At 36.1% G+C, this 24,432-nt stretch overlaps 1 protein-coding gene across 1 annotated transcript; it reads left to right on the top strand.

The window, feature by feature from the left end:
- The first annotated feature begins 1,029 nt into the window (after positions 1–1,029).
- On the top strand, positions 1,030–20,027 carry SPACA1 (sperm acrosome associated 1). Its single transcript, XM_003922943.2, has 7 exons — positions 1,030–1,246; positions 7,121–7,177; positions 10,759–10,860; positions 11,896–12,002; positions 12,640–12,775; positions 17,804–17,924; positions 19,874–20,027. The coding sequence occupies exons 1-7, from the start codon at positions 1,030–1,032 to the stop codon at positions 20,025–20,027; spliced, it is 894 nt and encodes a 297-aa protein (XP_003922992.1).
- The last annotated feature ends 4,405 nt before the right edge of the window (positions 20,028–24,432 follow it).

The raw sequence follows: 24,432 nt of genomic DNA, 5'->3' as shown, positions 1-24,432 counted from the left end.
ACCTGCTTATCTGTTACGTCTGCTGAGACGAGATATTCAAATATCCCCAAAGCCAGAGTATATGCAAGTTCACTTCCATCTCAGTTGTCATAGGAATTTAAACATTAAGCCTCAAAGTATGACACCCTATGTTTCTTTTCAAAAACAACAACAAACAACTATATTGTGACTACTAGATGAGATAAAATTTGTAATAACAGAATCAAAAAGTCAACCCTAACTTTTCAGCACTTGAACTCCCAATCACCCCCACTAAAAGCCTCTTTGTTGTTAACCTTGAATCATAAGAATTACTGATCATCAAGAGAGCACTCAGGAGATGTGGCTGTGAACTCCAGCTTGGTAAATAATTTGCAGGATGGTTTTGGGTGAGTCATTTAATCTCTCTGATTCTTAATCTACTCACTTAAAAATGAGGGGTCTGGATTATCAGATGATTTCTAAATTTCTTCCTACTCAAAGTCTATTATTCTAATCCCAAGGAAGAAATCAAGTCCTTCTCAATACATCCCAAATTGGATATTCTGGATAAGAAATTTTGAAACCAAGTCACGCAGAGTATGTGAGGGCTAAGAAGTCTAGTTTGAGGAAGGGTAAACATAATGTATGGAAAAAAAAAAAAGTCTTAGACGAAAGCAGGCAGGGTGAAAGAAGAGGCTGAAGGGTCCCTCCATCAGCTGAGGCAGAGGGAGCACACCGAGAAGGCCGGAGGAAGTGCCCTGGGCAGGAACTTCCGGTTGCGGGGAAGGGCACCATCGCCTCCTAGGGGCCTGACGCACGCGGCTCCTCGTCGCGTTCCGGCTTGCGCCCCCTGCCGCCCAGCTCCGCGCGTGTTCCAGGCGCCCAAATCCGGCGCGGCCTCGCGGACGGAAGGTGGTGACAAACCGTGACGCCTCAATGGTTGCCTGGGCGCTACGGGGGATTCGGAGCCAGGTGGCTGCGGGCGGGGCGTCGCACCTCTCTTGGACGCACCTGCTCTCAGGAGACGCGGCTGAACTGCGCCTCGGACGGCCTTCGGGGCCGAGAACCATGAGCCCCGGGGGCACGGGCTGCTCCGTCGGGCTGCTGCTGACAGTCGGCTGGCTGCTCCTGGCGGGCCTCCCGTCCGCGAGAGGGACCAACGTCACCGCCGCCGTCCCGGATGCCGGCCTAGCTCACGAAGGCCCGGGCGAGGGCGAGGAGGAGATGGAGAACAACGACAGCGAGACCGCGGAGAACGACGCCGCACCTGAAACCGAGGAGGATGGTGAGGGCGGGAGCCCCCTTGGCGGGCAGGCGGAGGCCTCTCTTGACGGAGCGAAGGCCTGCTCTTTGCCAGAAAACAGGGAGAATTATCCGTGTTAACGTCCAGAGAGCTCTCTCGCATGCCTCATCCCGGAGTTTGTCTGTTTCTTGCATCTTAAGGCTTTGGAGAAGAATGTGTTCATTCTCCCAGGCCACAGCAAGATACACAGATAAGCACGTATGTAGAAATTGCTATGGAAATACTTCTAAATATTGCTTTGGACAAGGGAAAAAATATATTTTTTAAGGGTTGGAGGTAGGCTTCCACCAAGAGGATTAATTTTGACTCCTCTTGCAGTCATTTTCCCTTTCCATAGTAGATTTCCCCCCCAAGTTCCACATTGCTTGATTTCCACATTTGCACTTGGAGGTGCAATGGAATTCAGAATCCCCCTTTACGATGACACATCTAGATAGCCCAGTGTGTCGACAAAGCTGCTCAGAAGCCCCATAGCAGCTTCCTGCAGCTCCTTGTCTTGAGCACCTCTGCATCGTGGTGTTCAGTTGGTATGTGCAGCCTCAGACAAAGGAAGGGAGCAGTAGAAAACACCTGTTAAGGGATCCAGCTAGTGGCTTTGTTAGATGCTACATGTTAACCAAAGGAACAATGAACTTCTGCTTGGTACATACATTTGCTTTTTTTCTGCTGGCTCATTAAGTAATAAAACTTGACAAGCTGTTGTACATGTCATATTGATTAGTAACTCACATTCTAGCAGGTACAAGGTCAGCTGCAAGTTTGCTGCCTTCTCAAGAAGGATGATTCCCTTCCCTTGTAAATGACCCACTTGAGGTTCTTTTAATATCGTTTGCATTCTCACATCTCTTTAGTCTGTACATACAGAGTGACTACTATGTTTGCTAGCCTTTCTTTTATTTCCTGATATTGACCCTCAGCACCAACAGAAAGAAATGGACTGTCTTGAGGTTAATAGTGGGATCGAGGTTAGCACGGCCTTGTAACATTACAATACAGAGAGCTTAAAAAGATCCTTGACTTCGGAAATGTGAAAAAGAAAGATGACTAGGAAAGACGAGAACATGTTCTAAAGCATAGTAGCTATTGCTTCATTCTCTTTAAAGTAATTGGATTAACAATTTTAGTATTAAACTGGTCAAGAAATACTTCTGGCTATAAAATGCTAAATATTAGGCTAACCTCAGACAATAAACTTACAATGTCTTACATTCAAATTAAAATGTAGGTTAGTTACTTATCCTTGCAGAGTCTCAGTTTTCTCTTTTACGGACTTCAAGGAATCCATTACTTTCTGGGATTTAGTACATACAATTCCATGCATAGGTGCTTTTTCCTGGGGAGAGTAAGAATCCAAAACTTTAAACATCTGAGGTGTTAGAGGTTTGAAAATTTCCAGGACCATTATTGAAATTTGTACTGTCCTATCGCCACTGCACCCCCTGCCCCTTTTTTTTGAGATGGAGTCTCACTCTGTCTCCCAGACTGGAGTGCAGTGGCACAATCTCAGCTCACTGCAACCTCTGCCCCATGGGGTTCAAGTGATTCTCCTGCCTCAGCCTCCTGGATAGCTGGGATTACAGGCGCTTGCCACTGTGCCTGGCTCATTTTTGTATTTTTAGTAGAGACGGGGTTTCACCATCTTGGCCAGGCTGGTCTTGAACTCCTGACCTCGTCATTCATCTGCTTCAGCCTCCCAGATTCACCTGCCTCAGCCTCCCAAAGTGCTGGGGTTACAGGCATGAGCCACTGTGCCTGGCCTGCACTGTCCCCTTAACCCTCAGTAGATCAGTAGAAACATCCCCATTTACTATTCAGTGGAGCCTTAAATTGTTTTTAAGTCATTTAAAAATAGTTTACAAATAAGAATAAAGGAATAGTGAAAACAACTTTGTTAGAAATTTCAATAAGAATTTAAACATGGAAAAATTCAAATTTTTATTCCATATCTCCTAGTTTTGAAGGTGTATGTACCCTCGGCAAAGTACTTTGAGTGCAACTGAGTGTTCAGTGATTAAGCATGAACCTGGAATGCATTCATCATGTTAATACTGATTCCAGATTTTCAGTGCGTCTTTAATAGATTCTAGCTTATCATTAATCCTGGTTCTTTTTGCACTTGTCAAAAAAAGACCAACACCTTTGAAAACTACAAAGGCACATATTTTGTTAAAGAGAAAGCCATCTTTTCTTCATAATTGGAAAATATTTTCATCTTTAGATTTATAAACACCCATTAGAATGATTGATCCAATGAATTTTATTCATTTTTACATAATCTTTTCTTTCAGTCACCTTTATATACATATCTTTCATCACAATATGTTCATTTACAAACCTTGGCAAATAATGTTGCTGCATAACCATTATAAAAAAGAAAGAATATTGTCCACATCCTTTTAGCATAGCAGTATGGTATGAGTTACTGTCACACTATATTTCAGGATCAAATCTTTCCTGTTGAAAGGCTAATGACATGATAATACCATATATTCTTTTCATCCCCAGAAATGTAATGTTTACACATAAATTCTTAAGTTAGAGGAAATTCATTTAGTATATTCATCTAAGATATCATCATCTCATTGAGATTTTGCTTATACAATTAATTTCATTATCATTAGCATCTAAAGTGTTTTCTGTCTCTTCATCTTCTGATTTGTTCAATAATTGTGAAATGGTTTTCTCTGTCAGTTTTCTGCTCTTTGCCATTATGAGCCAAAAATAAAAAATTGTGAGATCTCAACTGTGTTCAATAAAAGCCAAAAATAGACTACAAGGAGGATACCTCTAGACTTCTTTTACATTTTGAAAGATGATGCAATACCTTGGGCAAAGCAATATGAAAACACAGGATGTTGTAATAGCCTGTGTTAGTGTAATTATTTCACAATTACATTAGTTTTCTAGGCAATTCCAATCATTCTTTCATTTTTAAATTTTAGTCATTTAAAAAGTGTACTTGAAAATAATGAGTAATACCATCATTATGGATGATGAAATATCACAATGTTTCAAGATAAAGAAAAAATCATTAAGATGTTAGATTTATATCCTTATACTTTTGTTATGCCTTGTATACACTTTAATATACCTTTTAAATATATCTTATATCTTTTATACAGGAATGGCCTTAGATTTATAAAAAGGGTCTGATAGACCTACACAATAATTGCAAAATAGAAAGTTGTATTCTATACAATGGGTTTTATCCTATACAAATATATGTTCCTTTTGTCTTTGGTATGCTTCTAAGGAAGGATAAAAGTCATAAAATATCAGCCTAACAAATCAATTCTCAGAAACTGAAAAACTAAAATTTGTACCTTGATGATAACCCAGAGTTACTGTGTGCTGTCCAGAACTAAAGACAACATTTCAGGACCTGGCCACAGCTGAAAGAGCAAGATCATTATCCACATCACTGTGGATGCCAGGCTTTTATTAGTGTAGTCTAAGACCCAGTATATTTTTAGGGAAGCCTCAGCACATATTTGACTCCTATTGAATTCATTGTTGTATTCTCCACTCATTTTTAACTGTCCTATCAAATTAAGACAACCCATAAAATAGTTTTGGACAGCTGACTTTTCAGTTGTATGTGAAGGACTTTATTCCTGCAAAGTTTCATTTTGTTAGATCTGCCCATTATTTTACTCTGTCATATTTAGATCCAGATATATCATCAAATGTATTTTCTATCCTTTCTAGCTTTGCAGAATTTTAGATTCAGTCAGCATGATAACAGCATCATTTTCCAGGTCATTAATAAAAATGTGGAACAGGACAGAGCCCTGTGACACATCACTCCTACCATATTGATACCAACTAGTTAATTAACATCTGTGGTCTTAAAGTTTAAACAGTTACACATAAAACTTTATTGACATTTAGATCATATATTTTCTTACTACTCATAGGTTTGTAACAGGAAATTTTGACAAATGCCACAGTGAAGATCAGTTACATAAATTTTTCCTGACCCACCATTGTAGGATTCCCATTTTTTAAAAAAGTTACTGGGTAATCTAAGGGACACTAAATATATCATAGAATATTAAAGCTGAAAGGGACTTTAGAGACTTTATTTAATCTCATTTTTTTTTCTTTAAGGAAACGAGTTGGAAGAAATTGAACAACTTTCCCAAAGTAGAATAAGTAGTGATTGACTAACGGTTTTTGAAAAAAAGTTTATATTTAAAAGTAGTGTAGCATTCATTCTGTTATCCTTGCTTTCTGTGTTCAGGATTTGGTTTTTAATTTGTATCTCATAATGTGCCAGTAGAAGGTGTCTAAGTATTCCACAATTCAAAATGGATCATCATGATAGTCTAAATCATGATGTTCTTTTTAAATTTTTATTAAAGAAATGACTTAATAAAGTCAATATTGATTTACTTATGTGCATCAGGTGCTTACTGAGTATTCAGCTATCTTGGGGCTGGGCACAGTGTCTCACACCTGTAATCCTAGCACTTTGGGAGGCTGAGGCTGGTGGATCACTTGAGGTCAGGAGTTCGAGACCAGCCTGGCCAACATGGTGAAACCCTGTCTCTACTAAAAATACAAAAATTAGCTGGGCGTGGTGGTGCATGCCTATATTCTCAGCTACTCAGGATGCTAAAGCATAAGAATCACTTGAGCCTGGGAGGTGGAGGTTGCAGTGAGCTGAGATCATGCCCCTGCACTCCAGCCTGGGCAACAGAGTGAGATAGACTCTGTCTCAAAAAGAAATAAAAACAAAAACAAAAAACTGTATTTGGTGCTTGTAAGTACAGAATATAAGTGTTTATGAAACTATTGAGGTTTTACTATAATCAAAATAGGAAAAAATCTTAGCATTATATTATTAAGTACAAAATGGGTTTAAATTGGATAATTATATCTTAAGTATGTTTGTAGTACTAAACAGTTTATAGAATGCTTTCACACACATTATCCTATTTAATTCTTACAACAATCAAATGAGATGGATTTTCCTTTCCAAATTTTGCAGAAGGGTTAACTAAGCCTGACGGCATTTAATTAATTTGCTCAAACACAAACAGCTAATTAGTGATAGAAGCAGCTCTTTGGACTCCAGTTCAATGTGTTTTCCATGGATTTGTTGTCCTAGGGTACAATGCCTTTTAAAAGTCATCTTCTAAAATTTAAAAAAATAAAAAGTCATCTTCTAACACCTCACTTTATATTTTTTTCTATTGAGATTTTGGTCCTAATTTAAGCTGAATAATTGCTTATATGCTATAGCTAGTGGAATTCTATGCCAAACTTGAGAATGATTAGAAAAAGAGAAACATGATTTGGAACCAACAAAGTTTAATTTCTTAAATAGTGATATGTTCCTATACTAACCTGCTAAAGTGTTGAAATAAATTCTTAGAAATATTTGAATTTACCATCTTCACCTGGGAAGTGAGTAGAACTAATCTATAACTTTTATCATTTTAATGAATGCTGGTTAATGACTTCTTTTTGAATGGAAATTATATTCTCAATTTTGGAAAATGGAGAATAGGAAAAAATTAGTTTTTAGAACTGATAGGCCTTTGTGTGTTTTTTTGACCCTTTATCAAATTTTAACTCACTATATGTCAACTGATGAAAAAAATTTTAAGGTATACACAAAGTTTAAATATAAACCTTCCTATTAGGTTATTTCCTGATTTGATGGACTTCTTTAGAGCTTTGAGATTCTTTTGATTTAGACATTAACAGTACTAAGAATGTCACTGCTTTCTGATTTTAAAAAATATTTGCTTCCCATATGTTACACGTTTTTGATCTCCAAATAAGAGGTGTTTCACTTAGAAAAGTTTTCATATAATTAAATAATGTATCTTTACCCTTTATGTTTAGTTTCAAATAGGAACGTAGTCAAAGAAGTAGAATTTGGAATGTGCACCGTTACGTGTGGTAAGTAGTATTGAGCAGATGAATAAACCATGTTGTAATTGGGGCGGGGGTTGGGGGGAGGAAAGGTAAAAGCAGATAGTGTGCAACTTTTTATTTGTAACTTGTGCACTTTCATGCATCTTTTGTTTCTAATACTTACAGTGTATATACAAAGCTCAGACTGATTGCTTTAAACTGTAAGATATTTTCAGTCTGTAATCTCTAAATCTTATTTTAAGCCAGCTCCCTATATTTTTTTGGCAAAGTAAAATTTTCTCTATCTCACAGATGTTCAGAAGATGAAAGATTTTCCAGTGCATCTCACAGATGTCTTCCCACATATTGTGTTGGCAAATTTATCAAGAATTTACTTATTTGTAATAGTCCATTATATATTCTACATTTCTCCAATTTATGTGTCATGTTTTGGAGAAAAGAAGTATTGGGTTTGTTGGGAGGATAGTATTCAAAGAATATGACTTAGTCTGATCATTCCACGGATAGAAATTGGACATAAAATTTCTCTAACAAGTTTACAATGAAGTTGATGCTGCTAGTTAGAGGACTATCCTTTGATAACCAGTGCTGTAGACCAGGGTGCTGAGAAGACCATAGACAATTCACAATGAAATTAAGTTTATTCTAAATAGAATCTGCCTTGGAAAGAAAACAGTGGTGAGAGGGAAAAGGGGACAATCATCAGATTATAAGAAGACAAAATTCATGCAGCTCTAGTCTAGATCAGAATGAATTTCACAGAGGTGGGGATGTCAAAAATCACACCTGAATTGTTTTTATTTGGAGAAGCTTTTTAAAATTGTGGTACAATACATCCAACATAAAACTTATCATTTTAGCCATTTTAAATGTACAGTTCCGTGGACTTAAGCACATTTCACATTCTTGTGCAACCATCACAACTGCCCATCTCTAGAACTTTTTTATTATGTCAAACTGAAATACCCATTAAACACTAACTCTGTATTTCTTCCTCCTCCCAGCTCCAGGCAACCACTATTCTTTCTATCTCTTAAAATTGTGTTAACCTGTTTTTTAATTTAACCTTCATTTCTTAGTAAGTCAGAGTCATAAAATGAGAGAAATCCACATAGGAAGCCTGCAATTATTTATTTGTAGTTTACGTCTTTGTTTAGCTGCATAGTTCAGAAATTTTCACAGTTAGAGAATTATTTTTATGATAGTTCAAATAATTGACATTGTTTTCTATTATTTAAAGACAAGTTTAGAAACTCTATTCACTCAAATGATTTTTTTTCCATTTAAAAATTGTTTGCCTGCTATATGCCAGGCATTGTTACAGATGCTAGGGATATGAGCTAAGTAGGCAAAACTCTCTGCCCCCAAGCAATGCATATTTTAGTAAGAGTGGACACATAAATACGTAAAACATGTTATGTTTCAGATGGTAATAAGTAATAAGGAAAAAATAAACCAGAAAAAGCAGTATTCCATGCCTAAAATGTTGAAAACCTTTCAATTTAGAACTAGAAGAGAAAAATGCCTTGATGAAAATACTGTTTAACTTCTGAAACAATATTTTAGCAGTCAAAAAGTTTTTTTATATCCAGGCAGATTTTTAGGTGTTACTTGGTATTATAGAAAATCTCACACCTACATGCATCTCAGTGAACTATATTTAGCTAAGTAAATAAGTACATAAAATACCTGCTTTAAAAATATTTATGCACACTGGGCACGGTGGCTCATGCCTGTAATCCCAGCACTTTGGGAGGCTGAGGCAGGTGGATCACAAAGTCAAGAGATCAAGACCAGTCTGACCAACATAGTAAAACCCATCTCTACTAAAAATGCGAAAAAAAAAAAAAAAAAAAAAAAAAAGATTAGCTCGGCATGGTGGGGTGAGCACCTGTAATCCAGCTACTTGGGAGGCCAATCACTTCAGGCAGAGGTTGCAGTGAGCTGAGATCGCGCCACTGCTCTTCAGCCAGGGCAACGGTACAAGACTTCTTCCCAAAAAACAAAATCAAAAACAAACAAAACACTATGCACTTCAGAATTAAGACTGTGCTTCTAAAGAATCTTTCAGGCCAGGTGTGGTGTCTCATGCCTGTAATCCCACCACTTTGGGAGGCCGAGGCAGGTGGATCATAAGGTCATCCAAGTTTGAGACCGGCCTGACCAACATGGTGAAACCTCATCTCTACTAAAAATACAAAAATTAGCCAGGCATGGTAGTGCACGCCTGTAAATCCCAGCTATTTAGGAAGCTGAAGTAGGAGAATCACTTGAACCCAGGAGGCAGAGGTTGCAATGAGTTGAGATCGTGCCACTGCACTCCAGTCTGGGTGACAGAGTGAGACTCCATCTCAAAAAAAAGAATCTTTTATAAATTCAAGTGGAGCCATACTTTAGCCATTCTCAGTCATCTGTCTTAACCAAAGACCTTCTTCCTTCCATCCTTCCATTTTCTTGTTTCATGCGGAGTCTTCTCCCTTACTATTCAAAGTGTGGTCCACAAACTGCGTCAATATCACCTGGAAGCTTGTTAGAACTGCAGAATCTCAAACCCATTCAAAAACAGCTAAATCAAAATTTGCATTTTAGTAAGATCTCCAGGTGATTTGCACGCACCATCAAGTTTGAGAAGCAGTTATAAAACAACTCTAGTCATCGACTTTCCTTTTCCCTCTGAGATAACATCTTAGAGGGGCCGGAAGTGGAAGTCTGGTAGATAAGGAGGTAAAAACGGACTCTTTCTTAGCCTGCCTTAACATGGGACATGGTTCAACATGTAGCTAATCTAGCATTTTGTTATTTCTCTCAATCTGGTGATGGGAGGCATTTTCTGGAATTCTGAGATCAGTTAGGAAAATTAATTTCTTGTTACAAAAAAAGCATGACAATCTAAAGAGAGCATCTTGTTGGAAATGGATATTTGGTCATTAATAGGTTTTCTCCTCTATATTTAATGCAGACATTTTACCAATCTAAATATTTAACAGCACCATTTATGGTAAAGTGCAATTTTTAATTTTCCTCCAGAAGCTCCCTTCATGCTTCCCCAAAAAGTTACATGGTCAAATAAATTTGTGATTGTATACCACTGTATTTCATCAAATCCAAGACTTTATAGACTTACACTTTATGTAGTCTATAAAGGAAAAATACTGCTGATTAATTTATGAAATGTTATCAAATGTATAAAATGTATTCTGATTTAAAAGATGTTAAAATGTAAAAATTTTACATCTTAGATCAATGAAAATGTACACAATAGCATATTAATTTGCTAACATATTAAAAGTTCCCCCAAAATTCTGTAGTAAAGCAGTTTCTTTAATTTTATTTAATGTACCATTTTCAAATGTGTATGATCCTGGAATCCTTTTTTTTATGGTAACCGGAGGAACTAGTGTTTCATGTAACACACCAGAAAATGCTGTTTTAGGAAATAATTCAAAATGAAGAGCCAACAAAATTTTAAGTATTCTCATTCTGAATTTAGGAACTTAATTTCTGAAATTAGAAGAAAAATCTCAAGAAAAGACCTAGGTGGGAAAGTGAAGGGACTCTGGAATTAGTTTTTCTCTTAACATTTGCCTTTTTTTTTTTAACCAAAGGTATTGGCATTAGAGAAGTTTTATTAACAAATGGATGCCCTGGTGGTGAATCCAAGTGTATTGTACGGGTAGAAGAATGCCGTGGACCAATAGATTGTGGCTGTGAGTTGAATTATGTATTGGAGGGAAGCAGTGGGGAAGAGTTTACTCTGTGAAAATATTTTTCACCTCAGATTGCCACTGAATAGAAGGAGGCAACCAGTTGGCATACTGAAAGGAAATCATAAAATTTAAAATTCCAATTTTTTAAACAGTTATAGTTCTGAGTAACTTTCTGATTTTGCTTTACATTTTTTCAGAGATTTCTAAAATTTAACATATATTCTCTGTAATACACTGGAGCCTTACTGTATATAGGGTCTGGAGTTGAGGCTATCTTGTGTTGAAATGCTTTTTGACTCTTTGGTCATGGCATTTTATCAGTAGATTGGTAAACTTTAAATTGAGAACTTTGAAAGCTGTTCTATATCAAATTACACTGTTCTGAAATTTTGGTATCTCTATTGGGAGTCCCTAACCAGTATATTGGAAGCCATCAATAGATATCATAGTTTAGTCTAACAGATCACTAAGTCGATTGCCCTTGTTTATTCTTTACACCTTATTCTGCATAAAGAGTAGAGAGCCCTGGTGTCTCCTTACATGCTCCTTTTGGTGGCTTTATCTTTGCATCCATCAGTCCTCTGTTCCTCTACACTCAAACTCCCAATTATAAGTTTGATAACTTCCGGCAGATAGTTGATTTTTAAAACTGGAGGTGGCTTTTTAAAGTAGTATTGTGACAGCTGTAATCTTAGCACTTTGGGAGGCCAAGGCAGGAGGATCACTCGAGCTCAGGAGTTTGAGGCCAGCCTGGGTAACATGGTAAAACCCCATCTCTAAAAAAAAAAAAAATTTTTTTTTAAATTAGCCAGGAATGGTGGCATGTACCTATAGTCCCAGCCACTTGGGAGGCAGATGTGGGAGGATGGATTGAGCCTAGAAGGCAGAGGTTACAGTGAGCCAAGATCATGCCACTGCACACTGCACTCCAGCCTGGGCAATAAAACCACACCCTGTCTCAAAAAAAAAAAAGAGTATCGTGTATAAAGCAATTTATAATGGCCCAATCATATTTCTGTATTTAATTTTTTTCAGGGGGTAAGCCAATTTCAGAAAGTCTTGGAAGTGTTAAACTGGCATGTATACACACATCTCCTGTAAATCGTTTCAGATATATGTGGAAACTTCTAAGGCCAGACCAAGTGAGTAATGAATGGATGTAATCTTGTGCTTTATAGTGAGTAATAAAATTTGCTTCTCAATTCTGATGGCTTTCAGAAAACTTTCTTTTTGAAAGCAGTTTGCCAAAATGAAGTTAAGAATTATACAATTTTATTATTTTGGAATTTAAAATTTTTCATTATTTAGCAGGACTAAGACTTTACATATGTCCAAGGGCCAGCTGTAATCAGAACTTTAAGACGTCCATTTTATACAAAGTATTCCATTTTGGAAGCAAGATTTTTATTAGTTTATATAGGAGTTGTATAGTGATAACAGTGGGTCACGTTAATTAAGGGTTTATTAAGTGCCAGACGTGACACTGAGTGCTAGAGCCTTTTTTAATCTATATAGCAATTTCATGAGGTAATCACTATCATTATATCCATTTTTACAAGTAAGTAACTGAGGTGCAGTGAGTAACTTGTCCACAGTTACACAGGCAGGAAGTGGTAGGGTTGGGATTTGAAGTCTGGACTGTCTGACTGAAAATCCATGTAGATTATTAATTACTAAACTAGGCTAAGTAGCCCTCCTTTCCTTAAGGGAAATAAATTGTTTCCTGGTGAGTGTACATGAAGAATGTTGATACTTTTTTATTTTTTTCTTTTTAAATAGCAATCTATTGTACTTGAAAATGATTCAGCAATCCTAGAAGTACGCAGGGAAAATCACCCCTTGGCTTTTGAGTGTGACACCCTGGATAATAATGAAATAGTAGCAACTATTAAATTCACAGTCTATACAAGTAATGGTAAGTGCCCAGCAGTGTCTTGGTTTGCTTATATGCCAGACTGTAAAGATCATAAAAATCACTCGGAGGGTTAAAACACCAATCTCTAGCCCTAGTTTCTGATTCAGTAGATCTGGGATGGGACTGGAACAGGAATTTCCATTTCTAACAAGTTCTCAGGTAATGCTGTTGCTGCTGATCCAGAGACTACACTTTGAGAACCACTGGTTTACATCATTTAGACCTTTCTACAAAGGTCTTAATTTCTTTTTCACAAAGTAGTCACAAGTGCCTCACTTTAGGAAACTGGTATATTTCTTAAGTATCTTCAAAGAACAGTCCTCTAACTTGAATTATATTCTATCTTTTACTTTCATTATAAAAGTGAAAATGGATAAATGGAATTCTCATGGATGCTTATGAAAATTTTGATTCAGTAAAATAAATTAAGAAATGTCAAAGATGTCTCTTTAAGCATTGCATATTTGAAGCATATTTTTTGTTCGTTTTTGAGATGGAGTCTGACTCTGTCGCCAGGCTAGAGTACAGTGGCACAATCTCAGTTCGCTGCAAGCTCTGCCTCCCAGGTTCAAACAATTCCCCTGCCTCAGCCTCCCAAGTAGCTGGGACTACAGGCACCTGCCACCATGCCTAGCTCCTTTTTTATGTTTTAGTAGAGACAGGGTTTCATCATGTTGACCAGGATGGGCTCGATCTCTTGACCTTGTGATCTGCCCTCCTTGGCCTCCCAGAGTGCTGGAATTACAGGCATGAGCCACCACATCTGGCCAAAGCAAATGTTTTTTGATGAAGCAATAATATGGTTCTCAAAAAATATGTATATCACAAAATTAAAATATTGTCCTGAATGTAATTTTACATATTAGAAACCATATTTCCTTTGTGAAATAGATCCATTTGCATATCTGCAATTTAATCTGTGATGGATTGCAAATCCAGGTAAGTATTCCCTTTTGTTGTGTTGCTCTTAACCGTTTTGATTGTTATGTTGTTATCCTTAACAACATCTTTGTTGTTAAGGATGTGGGGACTTGGTCACAAGTTCTTTTGAGAATCCTATCAAGGCTCAGGATCCTTTTTCCAGAAAAATGTCCACATATACAAATATGCTAAAAGTTACATGTAATTTTTAAAAAGTGTTTGGATTTCTTGAAGCTATTTCTGAACCCAAAGTAAAGAATTTCTGCTGTAGTCTAGAGATACTACACGATATAACACATTTTATTGAAACGAAAACAGGTTGAAGTGTTTTAGGGTGATTTAAAGGAATAAACTGCTATTTAAACTTTCTTTGATATGCTCTTTAATGAGTTTAGAAACATCTTCATGGTGAAAGCTAATAATCTTACTCCTCTATTGGGATATCAGATATCATTAAAAGAATAATTTTCAATAAAGCTCTAAAAAAGGCAAGAGAATAAAAACATCATCTGACTAAAATATGTCTCTACTAGCCCTCGTTCATGATATTAAAAGTGTGTGGAGCCATTCTCGGTCTTTGTCCCTACTATTTGGTTCCTGTTAGGGCAATTCAGTGGTTAGCTCCTCTCATAATTAGAAGACAGCATGTATTTGGTAGTGTATATTTTAAAGGCTGGAACACAGACCCTAAAATGTCAGGCCTTTATTGAGACAAATTTAACTTCTCTTTCTCATAGCAGTTGAGGAATGGTGGGGTAGCTCTGCCATCTCAGTACATGCACTGATTGACAAAATGTTTTTAGAACACTCTGGTATTTATTAATTGCTTTAAATATGACAATTGGGTACACCACAGCAACAGACCCCTTTGGCTGTTTAGAAATCAAACAAATGTTTTGGCTAGAAATGTCCACACAATACGGTACTAGCTTGAAACAAATATGTAATTGAGATATTTTTAGGGTAAATATGGTTTCCCTAGTGAAAAATTCTCATCCATTCACTTAAATATCAGATTTTTCACTCCCACAATAGTTGTCTTTCATAATTAGGCATTGTTAAAAAAGATACTTTGAAGTACTCAGGATATGAGAATATTTGGAAATAGGGTTTTTTGCAGATTTAGTTAAGATGTGGTTGTACTAGAGCAGAGTGGGCCTTTAATCCAATATAACTGGTGCCCTTATAAAAAGAGGAATATTTGGGCATGCTCATGTGTACACACATACACACACACACATGCACACACACACGCACACAAACACGGGAGGATTGGGAATACCAGACGAAGACATAGAAAGACACAAAGGAGAAGATGGCCATGTGAAAATGGAGACAGAAATTGGAGTTATGCTACCATAAGCCAAGGAATGTCTGAGCCTACCAGAAGCTGAGAAGCTGTAAGAGGCAAGGAAGGATCTTTCCCCGAGAACCTTCGGTGGCAACATAGCCCTGCCAACACATTGTCTTCAGATTTCTAGCCTCCAAAACTGTGAGACAATACATTTCTGTTGTTTTTAAGTCACCCGGTTTATGGTACTTTGTTATGGTGGTCCTAAGAAACTAATAAGTACATAAGCCTAGGTTATCTAAATAGTGAAAGCATCAAATTTAGCCTATTTTTTATTAAATATTTCCATAGGAAATTGAGCCTATTTTTTATTTTTTTAAATTGCATTTTAGGTTTTGGGGTACAGGTGAAGAACATGCAAGATTGTTGCATAGGCACACACGTGGCAGTGTGATTTGCTGCCTTCCTCCCCTTCACCTATATCTGGCATTTCTCCCCATGCTATCTCTCTCCAACTCCCCACCCCCCGCTGTCCCTCCCCTATTTCCCCCCAACAGACCACAGTGTGTAGTGCTCCCTATAAAAATAGTCTAGGTGACCCTTGCAAGATTACTGTTGTAATAAATGAAATCTTCATGCTCCTCATTCTCTACCTTCTCTCAGCTAACGTTGCAGAGTAATGGACAAATGAATTTTGCACTTCTTGTTAGGTTTCAGTTCTTAAAAGTGTCTTTTATTTAAGTTTGTAAATCTAAAGTTATTTTGAAATAAAAAATTTCTAAAAATCCAACAACGTTGGAAAATAATTATATATGGAATTTCTCTAGCATAGTTGGAACTATTCAGCAAGATCCCTTACTTGAGTTTATACCTCTGTAATTACTAGGCAGAATGGAAAGTTATAATCCATGATATCTAATGGATAGGGAAACAAATCCAGAAAAATAAGCAGTTGAGATTGCTCATATAGAAGACTACTGTGACAGAGTGATACTTATAAAAATCAAAATATTTAAATAGTCAAAATATAGCTTGTACAAATTAAACCTCTTTGGACCTTGGTTTACTTATCTGTATAATGCAATGGTTGAATCAGATGATCTCTATAGTTCTTTCTTCCATGAATCTTTTATGATTCCAGAATTTGGGGACATAAAAGAGTTACAATAAAGCTATATAATTCACAAAGTAAGTAATATTTTACATTAATTTTCTTTTTACCAGTTTACAATATAGCAATACTATAATACACATGGTAGATTGGCTTTGTCTCTTTAATAACCTTATTTGCTGAAAGAGCAGAGAGTTATGGGAGATAATGCTTGATGTAAGAGTGGTGTGTGAGCTGGGTGCAGTGGTGTGTGCCTGTAATCCTAGCTACTTTGGATCCTAGCTTAGGTGGGAGGATCACTTAAGCCCAGGAGTTTAAGGCCAGCCTGGGCAATATAGAAAGACCCCATTTCTAAGGGGGGAGAGAGAGAGAGAGAGGGAGAGAGAGAGAGAGAGAGAGAGAGAGAGAGAGAGAGAGAGAGAGGTGTGTAGATATGTGTATGGAAAACAATGAGCTTCAATTCCTTCCTTATACCATATATAAAAATTAGAGAAGTATCATAGTCCTAAATGTAAAGGCTAAACCCATAAAGCTTTAGGAAAGAAATATAGGAGAATATTTGCATGATTCAGGAGTAGGCAAATGTGTCTTAGACATAATTCAGAAAACAATCACCATAAAATGAAACATTGAATAAGTCAGACTTCATCAAAATGAAAAACTTCAGCTTACTAACAGAAATCATTAGGATAATGAATAGGCAAGCCAAAATCTTATACAAAACATTTATAAAACATGTACAGTCAGTACAATCAGTTTGAGAAAGTTCTCATGGTTTCTTAGAAAGCTAAACACACAAAGCTAAACACACTCAGATTCTTAGATATTTAGCCAAAAATTAAGGTAGATATATTTACAAAATGACTTGTATAAGAATGTTCATGGAAGCTTTATTTATAATATCTCGTAACTGGAACAGCCTAGGTATCCATCAGTAGGAGGATGAGTCAATGAATTGTAGAGTATACCTAATAATAAAAAAAGGATAGTTGCATTTAACAGTAGGGGTGAATTTCTAAAATATTATTCTGAGTAAACAAATCCTTACACAAGAGATTACCTACTGTGTGTTTCCATTTATATGTAGTTCTAGAAGAGTCAGTGCTAATCTATGGTGGAAGACAATGTCAGGATACTTGTTGCCTCTGGAGGATGAGGAAGGGGTTTATTAGGAAGAGGTTCAAGGGAGCTTTCTGGGGTATAGTAATATTCTATATATTGGCTAGCATTTAGTTACATATATGAGTTTGCCTTTGTCAAAACCTAGCAAATGTACGTTTAAGATCTTTGTGCAATTTGTTGCATGAAAATTTTACTTGAAAGAAAAAACTGAAAAACTCAGTTAATGATATGCTTGCTGAAAAATTTGGTCGGAAGCACACTGACATTTGCAAATTATATTAAAATGCATCAAAAGTAAGATGGATTAATGAATTAATAGAAGGATGGGTAGATGAACTGTAAAATGTTAATGGTAGTATTTAGATGGTGGTAACATAGGCTGTTCATTGTCAAATTCTTTGAACTTTTTTGCATGTTTGAAAAGGACATTCCAAACGTGAAGAGCAAGATCATTAATAATTTTCTCTCCACTAAGTATTTCTGTATTTTTCTACACTTGTTTTTCAAATATAAAGTTTTAATTTAAATACCCATTTCCTTTTCCTCAGTAGTGATAATCATTAGATTTGTGTGTTTTCTCTAGAATTGCAGATGAGAAGATCAAGCCGACCAGACACTGACGCAATCTTAGTTTTCGTATTGACCATAGGAGTCGTTATCTGTGTATTTGTAATCTTTATATTGATCTTCATAATTGTAAATTGGTAGGTGAATGGCAGAATGTTTCATCACCCTTGATTGACATCCTCCTCTTCATCCCCCCTCCTCATCTTGTGAATTGCAAAGCCCTGTCCAGGATGCCTCCTACATGTTGTCTTGAAACTGTCCATCTCCTTTCATTACTCCTGTGACTGCCCTAGTTCAGGCTACCCCATCTCTTTATGTAGATGCTTTTAAAAACAATCTTATGACTTGCTTCTCCAGCCATGAGAGAGCTGTTAAATGCAATTTTTATAATTTTACATGTTAATTGCTTTAAAAAGTTTTATTTAATGAAATTTATATTGTCCAGTTGTGGTTCTCTCAATTCTAAAACTTGGTTATTGTAACTTACTAATTCATTTGTATGACAATATTTGTAATACCTACATGAATATTACACCCTGGTAAGTCTTTGTATTCATTACTGATTTGTAGCTGATGCATCACAAACTAAAAATGAATAATGAATACAAAGGCACTTCTTAGAGAAGCGATAATATATATGTTTTATATATTTTTATTTTATACATACATATTTTAAATGTATATGTAAATTATTGTACAGTATTACTGTATTATATATACAAATATTGCATATATATATAGGTCGTATATATGTACTAAATATGTATATACTATATATATAATGTATAATACATGTGTATATAATATGTGGGTTATATAATATGTACATATATGTATATATAACATATTATATATATTACCTTTTATCTAAGAAGTGCCCTTTTATTCATTACTTTTAGTTTGTGATGCATATATATTACATATGATTGCATATGCATCTCATATGTATGTAATATGTATGTATATAAGCCCTCAGACTTACCAGGGTGTAATACTCATGTAACTATTATAAATATCATCATATATATTATGTATGCATATTTGTACTATATATTCAAATATATATTTGTACCATATAGGTATACATACATATATGTGTATTATGTATATATACAAATATGTATGTATTGTATACATATATGATACATATATGTAATATATATGCATCACAGACTAAAACACTAAAGAGGTAATATATATTTACATGCATGTACATGTAATACATATATAACCTGTATATTATATACACCTATATATTAAATATACATATATAGTACACATATATTACCTGTATATGTATAGTATATATACTATATTTAAATGTATAATATATACACCATATATACATATGTAATACATATATACTATATATACATATATAATATTATACAATATATGTACATATATGTTATATATTATCTCTTCTTTAAGAAGTACCTTTTTATTCATTATTCATTTTTAGTTTGTGATGCATCAGCTGGATGCATCATCACAATGAATTGGCTGGAAAATGATTTTGTTATGTATTATAGAAAATCCACCGAGACTTTAAGCAGAAACAGTTGTTTTCATAAAAAAATTATTTTTGGATTATGTCCCAGACCCCCCAACCCCTGTAAAAGTGTTTTTTAAAATCAGCCTTCCAATTCTTTTTCCTGAGTAGGTATGGCCATGTAACCTTATCATTTTAAATAGTAATTTTTATCATTATGATTTTTAAAAACTCTATTCTTTATTGAGGTAAAATTTGAATATAAAATTTATCATTTTTACCATTTTAAAGTATACAGTTCAGTAGTCATAGATATGTTTATATTATTTTTCTTTCCTTTATAATATAAATGCAATGTACCTGTAATGTAATGTGCCTGTAATATATATATATATATAGGTACAAATACATATACAGGTCATATATATTTGTACTTGTATATATATTTGTACCATAAATATAATATGTACATACAGGTATACACACACACACAAACACACACATATATTTCTATACATAGAAAATATAGAAATCTATTTTTAAGTTTTAGTTTTCACTTCATATAGTGCTTTTGGTTTTTGTTTCTTCTTCCAGGGAAGCAGTCAAGTCTTTCTGGGGGGCAAAAATCTTAACGCCTGAGGTACAATCCGAGCAGAGTTCTGTGAGATACAAAGATTCAACTTCTCTTGACCAATCACCAACAGAAATGCCTGGTGAAGATGATGCTTTAAGTGAATGGAATGAGTGATGTATGAATGATATATAACAAACCAAAAGATATTACAGAATATTAGATTCGTTATTCTAAAAATAAAATATATATTGAAATACTTTAATAATGTTACAATGGATTGCCACAGTGTGAAGGAAATGCAGTGTGAGGATAGGACTGTTTTATCAGTTATCAAATATTACTTTTAATTTGTTCCCAACATTTATTTCAGGTAATAGCTTAGAGATATTTATCTAAAGATAACCCCAACAAATCTTTTTTTTATTGCATTTTAGGTTTGGGGGTACATGTGTAGAACATGCAAGATTGTTGCATAGGTACACACATGGTAGTGTGGTTTGCTGCCTTCCTTCCCCTCACCTGTTTTTTATCACTTTGATAACTTCTTAGGTGATCTGTCTGTTTTGTCCTAAATAAGAACAATGTAATATAGAAATGTTTTACATATTAGACTTTCTCTCCCCTGGGAGCACTGGGTTGAACTTGCTAAAGCAAATCACACTTTAAAATCTCTGCAGGGCATGTGACATACAAAGTTTGTAAGACATGAAGTAATAATGATAATGATAACAATAAATACTTAGTGACTACTGTGTGCCAAGCATTGCCAAAAGCATTTTCCATGTATTAGGTGACTTAAATATGATTGTATGTAGGATATATGTAAGGAATAACTGGAGAGGAACTTGGAGGTGCCTGAAGAAATGACATGAATTTAACATGTCCTATATTTCTCAGAGAAGCAGTGAGTTAAGGGCTTTTGAATGACCACTGATAAGTACCTTCATTGTTCTTGGTATACAGGTAACATCTCAGAACCAAAGTACTTATATTTGAACATTATCACTGCCTTTTTGTGCCATGTCATTATGTGATACAGTTATGGCCAACTATCAGATAAGTTACCAAGACATTAATTTGATTCAGTTGACTTCAGAAATTAATTTTCAGATGTTTATTATGGTAGCATAATATATATATTTTAAATGTTTATATGAATTCTATGACAATTTTATTTCTATTATGAGATTTATCTGATGATACATTAACTCTTTGCACATGTGTGCAAAAGACATTGTAAGTGGGCATTTATGGTATACCTCCCTCTAGTAGCCAAGAAATAGGCTGTGTTGTAGAATTATTCATGTTTTCTTTTACATAGCATTTGTATTTGAGGGGAAACAATGAGGAATTGGCTGGGAAATGATTGCATTATCTATTGTAGGAAACCCACTGAGGACTTTAAGTGAAAAAAATTGTTTTTATAAAATTTTCCAAAAGAATAATTTTTTGTTGCCCTGGGAGGCTCTGTCCGGGGAGTTGCTCTGTCTGGGGAGTGGCTCCTTAGCTCTGGTTGGGGGCAGGTGGGTGATAGCTTGAGGCCCAGGCCTGGAGGACCTATCCAGTGAGGAGATACGGGGACAGGCACCCACATAACAGTCTGGCCACTTTTTCATAGGGCTGCTGTGGTATGCTAGGGGACCGCTGCAGTCCCTAGTCACCTCATATTTTCTGGAACCTGGCGGTGTCACCAGTGAAGGCTGTGAAACAGCAAAAATAGCAGCCTGCCTCTGTCTCTGGGAGCTTTGTCCCAGGGAGTCATGAATCTGTTGCCTGCCCAAAGGCATCTGTAGGAAATGACTGGAGACTCCAGTTGGGAGTTCCAGCCTCATGAGAAGGAATGGGATCAGGAAAAAAGCAGTCTGGGCCATGTTTTGGTAGAGCAGCTGTGCTGTGCTAGGGGTCCACTTCTGCCTCCAGTCACCTCAAACACTCCAAAAACCAAATTATGGGATTTATCTAAATAAATAGACTTAGCCGAAATGGCTGTCACCATAACAGCAAAGATGGCAGACTGCTCCTCCCTCTGGGAGCATCATCCCAGAGGAAATTCACATCTCTGTTGGTTAGAGAACATGGACAGAGGTGACTGGAGGCCCAGGTTGGGAGGTCCTGCCTGATGAGGAGGAACAGAATTAGGTACCTGCTTAAAGCAGCAGTCTGGCCACATTTTGGTAGAGCAGCTGTACTGTGCTGGAGGATTCCTTCCACTCTGGGTTGGCTTAGACTGTCGAAAGCCTAAATAAATGCTGGAACAGCTAAGTCACCATAACAGCAAAGATGACAGCCTGCCCCTCCCTTTGGGAGAGCTATCCCAGGGGGAATTGAGATCTCTGTCAGCTGGAGAGCTTGGGTAGGGGTGGCTAGAGGTCTTGGTTGGGAGGGTCTACCCAGTGAGGAGGAGTGGGATCAGGCACTGGCTTAAAGCAGCAGTTGTCTACATTTTGGTAGAACAGCTGTGTTGTGCTGGGGTATCCCTTCCACCATGGGTCAGTTCAGACTCTCAAAAGCCTGAAGGCTGGAATGGCTAAGGCACCTAAACAGCAAAGATACGGCCTGCCCCTCTGGGAGCTCCTTCTTAGGGAGGTGCAATGCCTTTAATGGTAGCTGGCTGGAATTTCAAGCCAGTGAGTCTTATCTTGGACTTTTCTCCCCCTGAGCATTTCTTTGATGGGAGACTTTTTATTATGGCTTTGATCTTGTTACTCATTATTGGTTTGTCAAGCTTTCGTATTTTTTTTTCATGGTGTTTGATCTTGGTAGATTGCATATATCAAGGAATTTATCTATTTCTTCTATATTTTCCAATCTCTTGTTGTATTCTTGTTCCTAATAGTTTCTAATGATTCATTATATTTCTGAGATCTCTATATCTTCTTTCTGGTTTCTGATTTTATTTATTTGGTTCTTCCCTCTTTTTCTTAGTCTAGCTAAAGGTTTGTCAATTTTGTTTACCTTTTCAAGAAACCAACTTTTTGTTTTGTTGGTCTTCTTTAATTTTTTAAATTTCAATTTTATTTATTTCTGCTCTGATATTTATTATGTCTTTCCTTCTGCTAATGAGTTTAGTTTGTTCTTGCTTTTTTAGTTCTTTGAAGTGCATCATTAGGTCATTTGTAGTCTCTCTGCTTTTTTGATATAGACGTTTATTGCTATAACTTCCCTCTTAGTACTGCTTTTGCTTTAACCCATAAATTATGATATGTTATCTTTCCATTTTCATTTGTTTCAAGAAATTTTGAAATTTCCTTCTTAATTTCTTCATTGACCCATTGGTGGTTCAGAAGGATGTTGTTTCATTTGCATTGTTTGTGTATTATCTGAGTTGCCTCTTGTTATTGATTGCTAGTTTTATTCCATTGCGGTGAGAAAGATACTTGATGTGATTTCTGGATTCTTAAATTTTGTTCAAATGAGTTTTGTGGCATAAGATATGGTCTGTTGTGGAGAATGTTCATATGCTAAAGCATGCGTATTCTGCTGCAGTTGGGTAAAATGTTCTATAAATGTCAGCTAGGCTTATTAGATCTAGTATGTAGTTTAACTCCTCTGTTTTTTTGTTGATTTTCTGTCTGGATGAGCTGTCCATTGTTGAGAGTGGGTTGTTAAAGTCCCCTACTACTATTGTATTTCAGTATATATCTCTCTATTCATGTTTGTGTTAAATACTTGGGAGCTCCAGTGCTGAGTGCATAGATATTTATAATTGTTATATCCTCTTGCTTAATAGACTCCCTTATCATTATATAGTGACCTCCTTTGTCTCTTTTTATAATCTTAAATTTGTAGTCTACGTGATATAAGCCTAGCTATTCCTGCTGTATTTTGATTTCCAGTTGCACAGAATATTTTTTTTTCCACCCCTCACTTTCAGTCTGTCTTTATAGGTGAAGTGGGTTTCTTGAAGGCAGCATATAGTTGGGTCTTGTTTCTTTATCCATTTAACCATTCTATGCCTTTTACTTGGAGAATTGAGACCATTTACATTCTGTTTTATTATTGAAAATTGAGGACTTACTAATGTCAATGTGTTGCCTGATTTCTGGTTGTTATAAGACCTCCCTTCATTTATTCCTTTCTTACTATCTTCTTTTGTGGTTAAGTGATTTTCTCTGATAGTATGTTTTGATCAGTTGTTTATATTTTTAGTGAATCTATTATAGGTTTTTGCACTGTGGTTACCATAAATGTTAGAAAAAAACATTTTATAGATATAGCAAGTTACTTTAAAAGAGATGATAACTTATCACAAATTAAAGAATAGAAACAAAGGTCAAAAAGGAACACAAAAAAAATCTACTTTTTTTTTAAAAGACAGAGTCTTCCTCTGTCACCAGGCTGGAGTGCAGTGGTGCAATCTCAGCTCACTGCAATCTCCGCCTCCCGGGTTCAAGCGATTCTTCTGTCTCAGCCTTGTGAGTAGCTAGGACTACAGGCATGTGCCACATGCCCAGCTAACTTTTGTGTTTTTAGTAGAGATGGGGTTTCACCATGTTGGCCAGGATCGTCTATCTCTTGACCTCATGATCTACCCACCTTGGCATCCCAAAGTGCTGGGATTACAGTCATGTGCCACCAC

This window comes from Saimiri boliviensis, chromosome 4 (assembly GCF_048565385.1).
Source record: "Saimiri boliviensis isolate mSaiBol1 chromosome 4, mSaiBol1.pri, whole genome shotgun sequence".
Lineage (NCBI taxonomy): Eukaryota > Metazoa > Chordata > Mammalia > Primates > Cebidae > Saimiri > Saimiri boliviensis.
The sequence above is the reverse complement of the archived record's forward strand: the minus strand, read 5'-3'. Positions and strand labels throughout refer to the sequence as shown.

What these genes read in the sequence shown, in the direction of transcription:
- SPACA1 (XM_003922943.2), top strand. Translation starts at nt 1,030, where the DNA reads ATGAGCCCCGGGGGCACGGGCTGCTCCGTCGGGCTGCTGCTGACAGTC. An exon ending in ACCTGAAACCGAGGAGGATG is followed by an intron (nt 1,247 to 7,120) that starts GTGAGGGCGGGA and finishes CTTTATGTTTAG; the next exon opens with TTTCAAATAGGAACGTAGTC. An exon ending in CACAGTCTATACAAGTAATG is followed by an intron (nt 12,776 to 17,803) that starts GTAAGTGCCCAG and finishes TGTTTTCTCTAG; the next exon opens with AATTGCAGATGAGAAGATCA.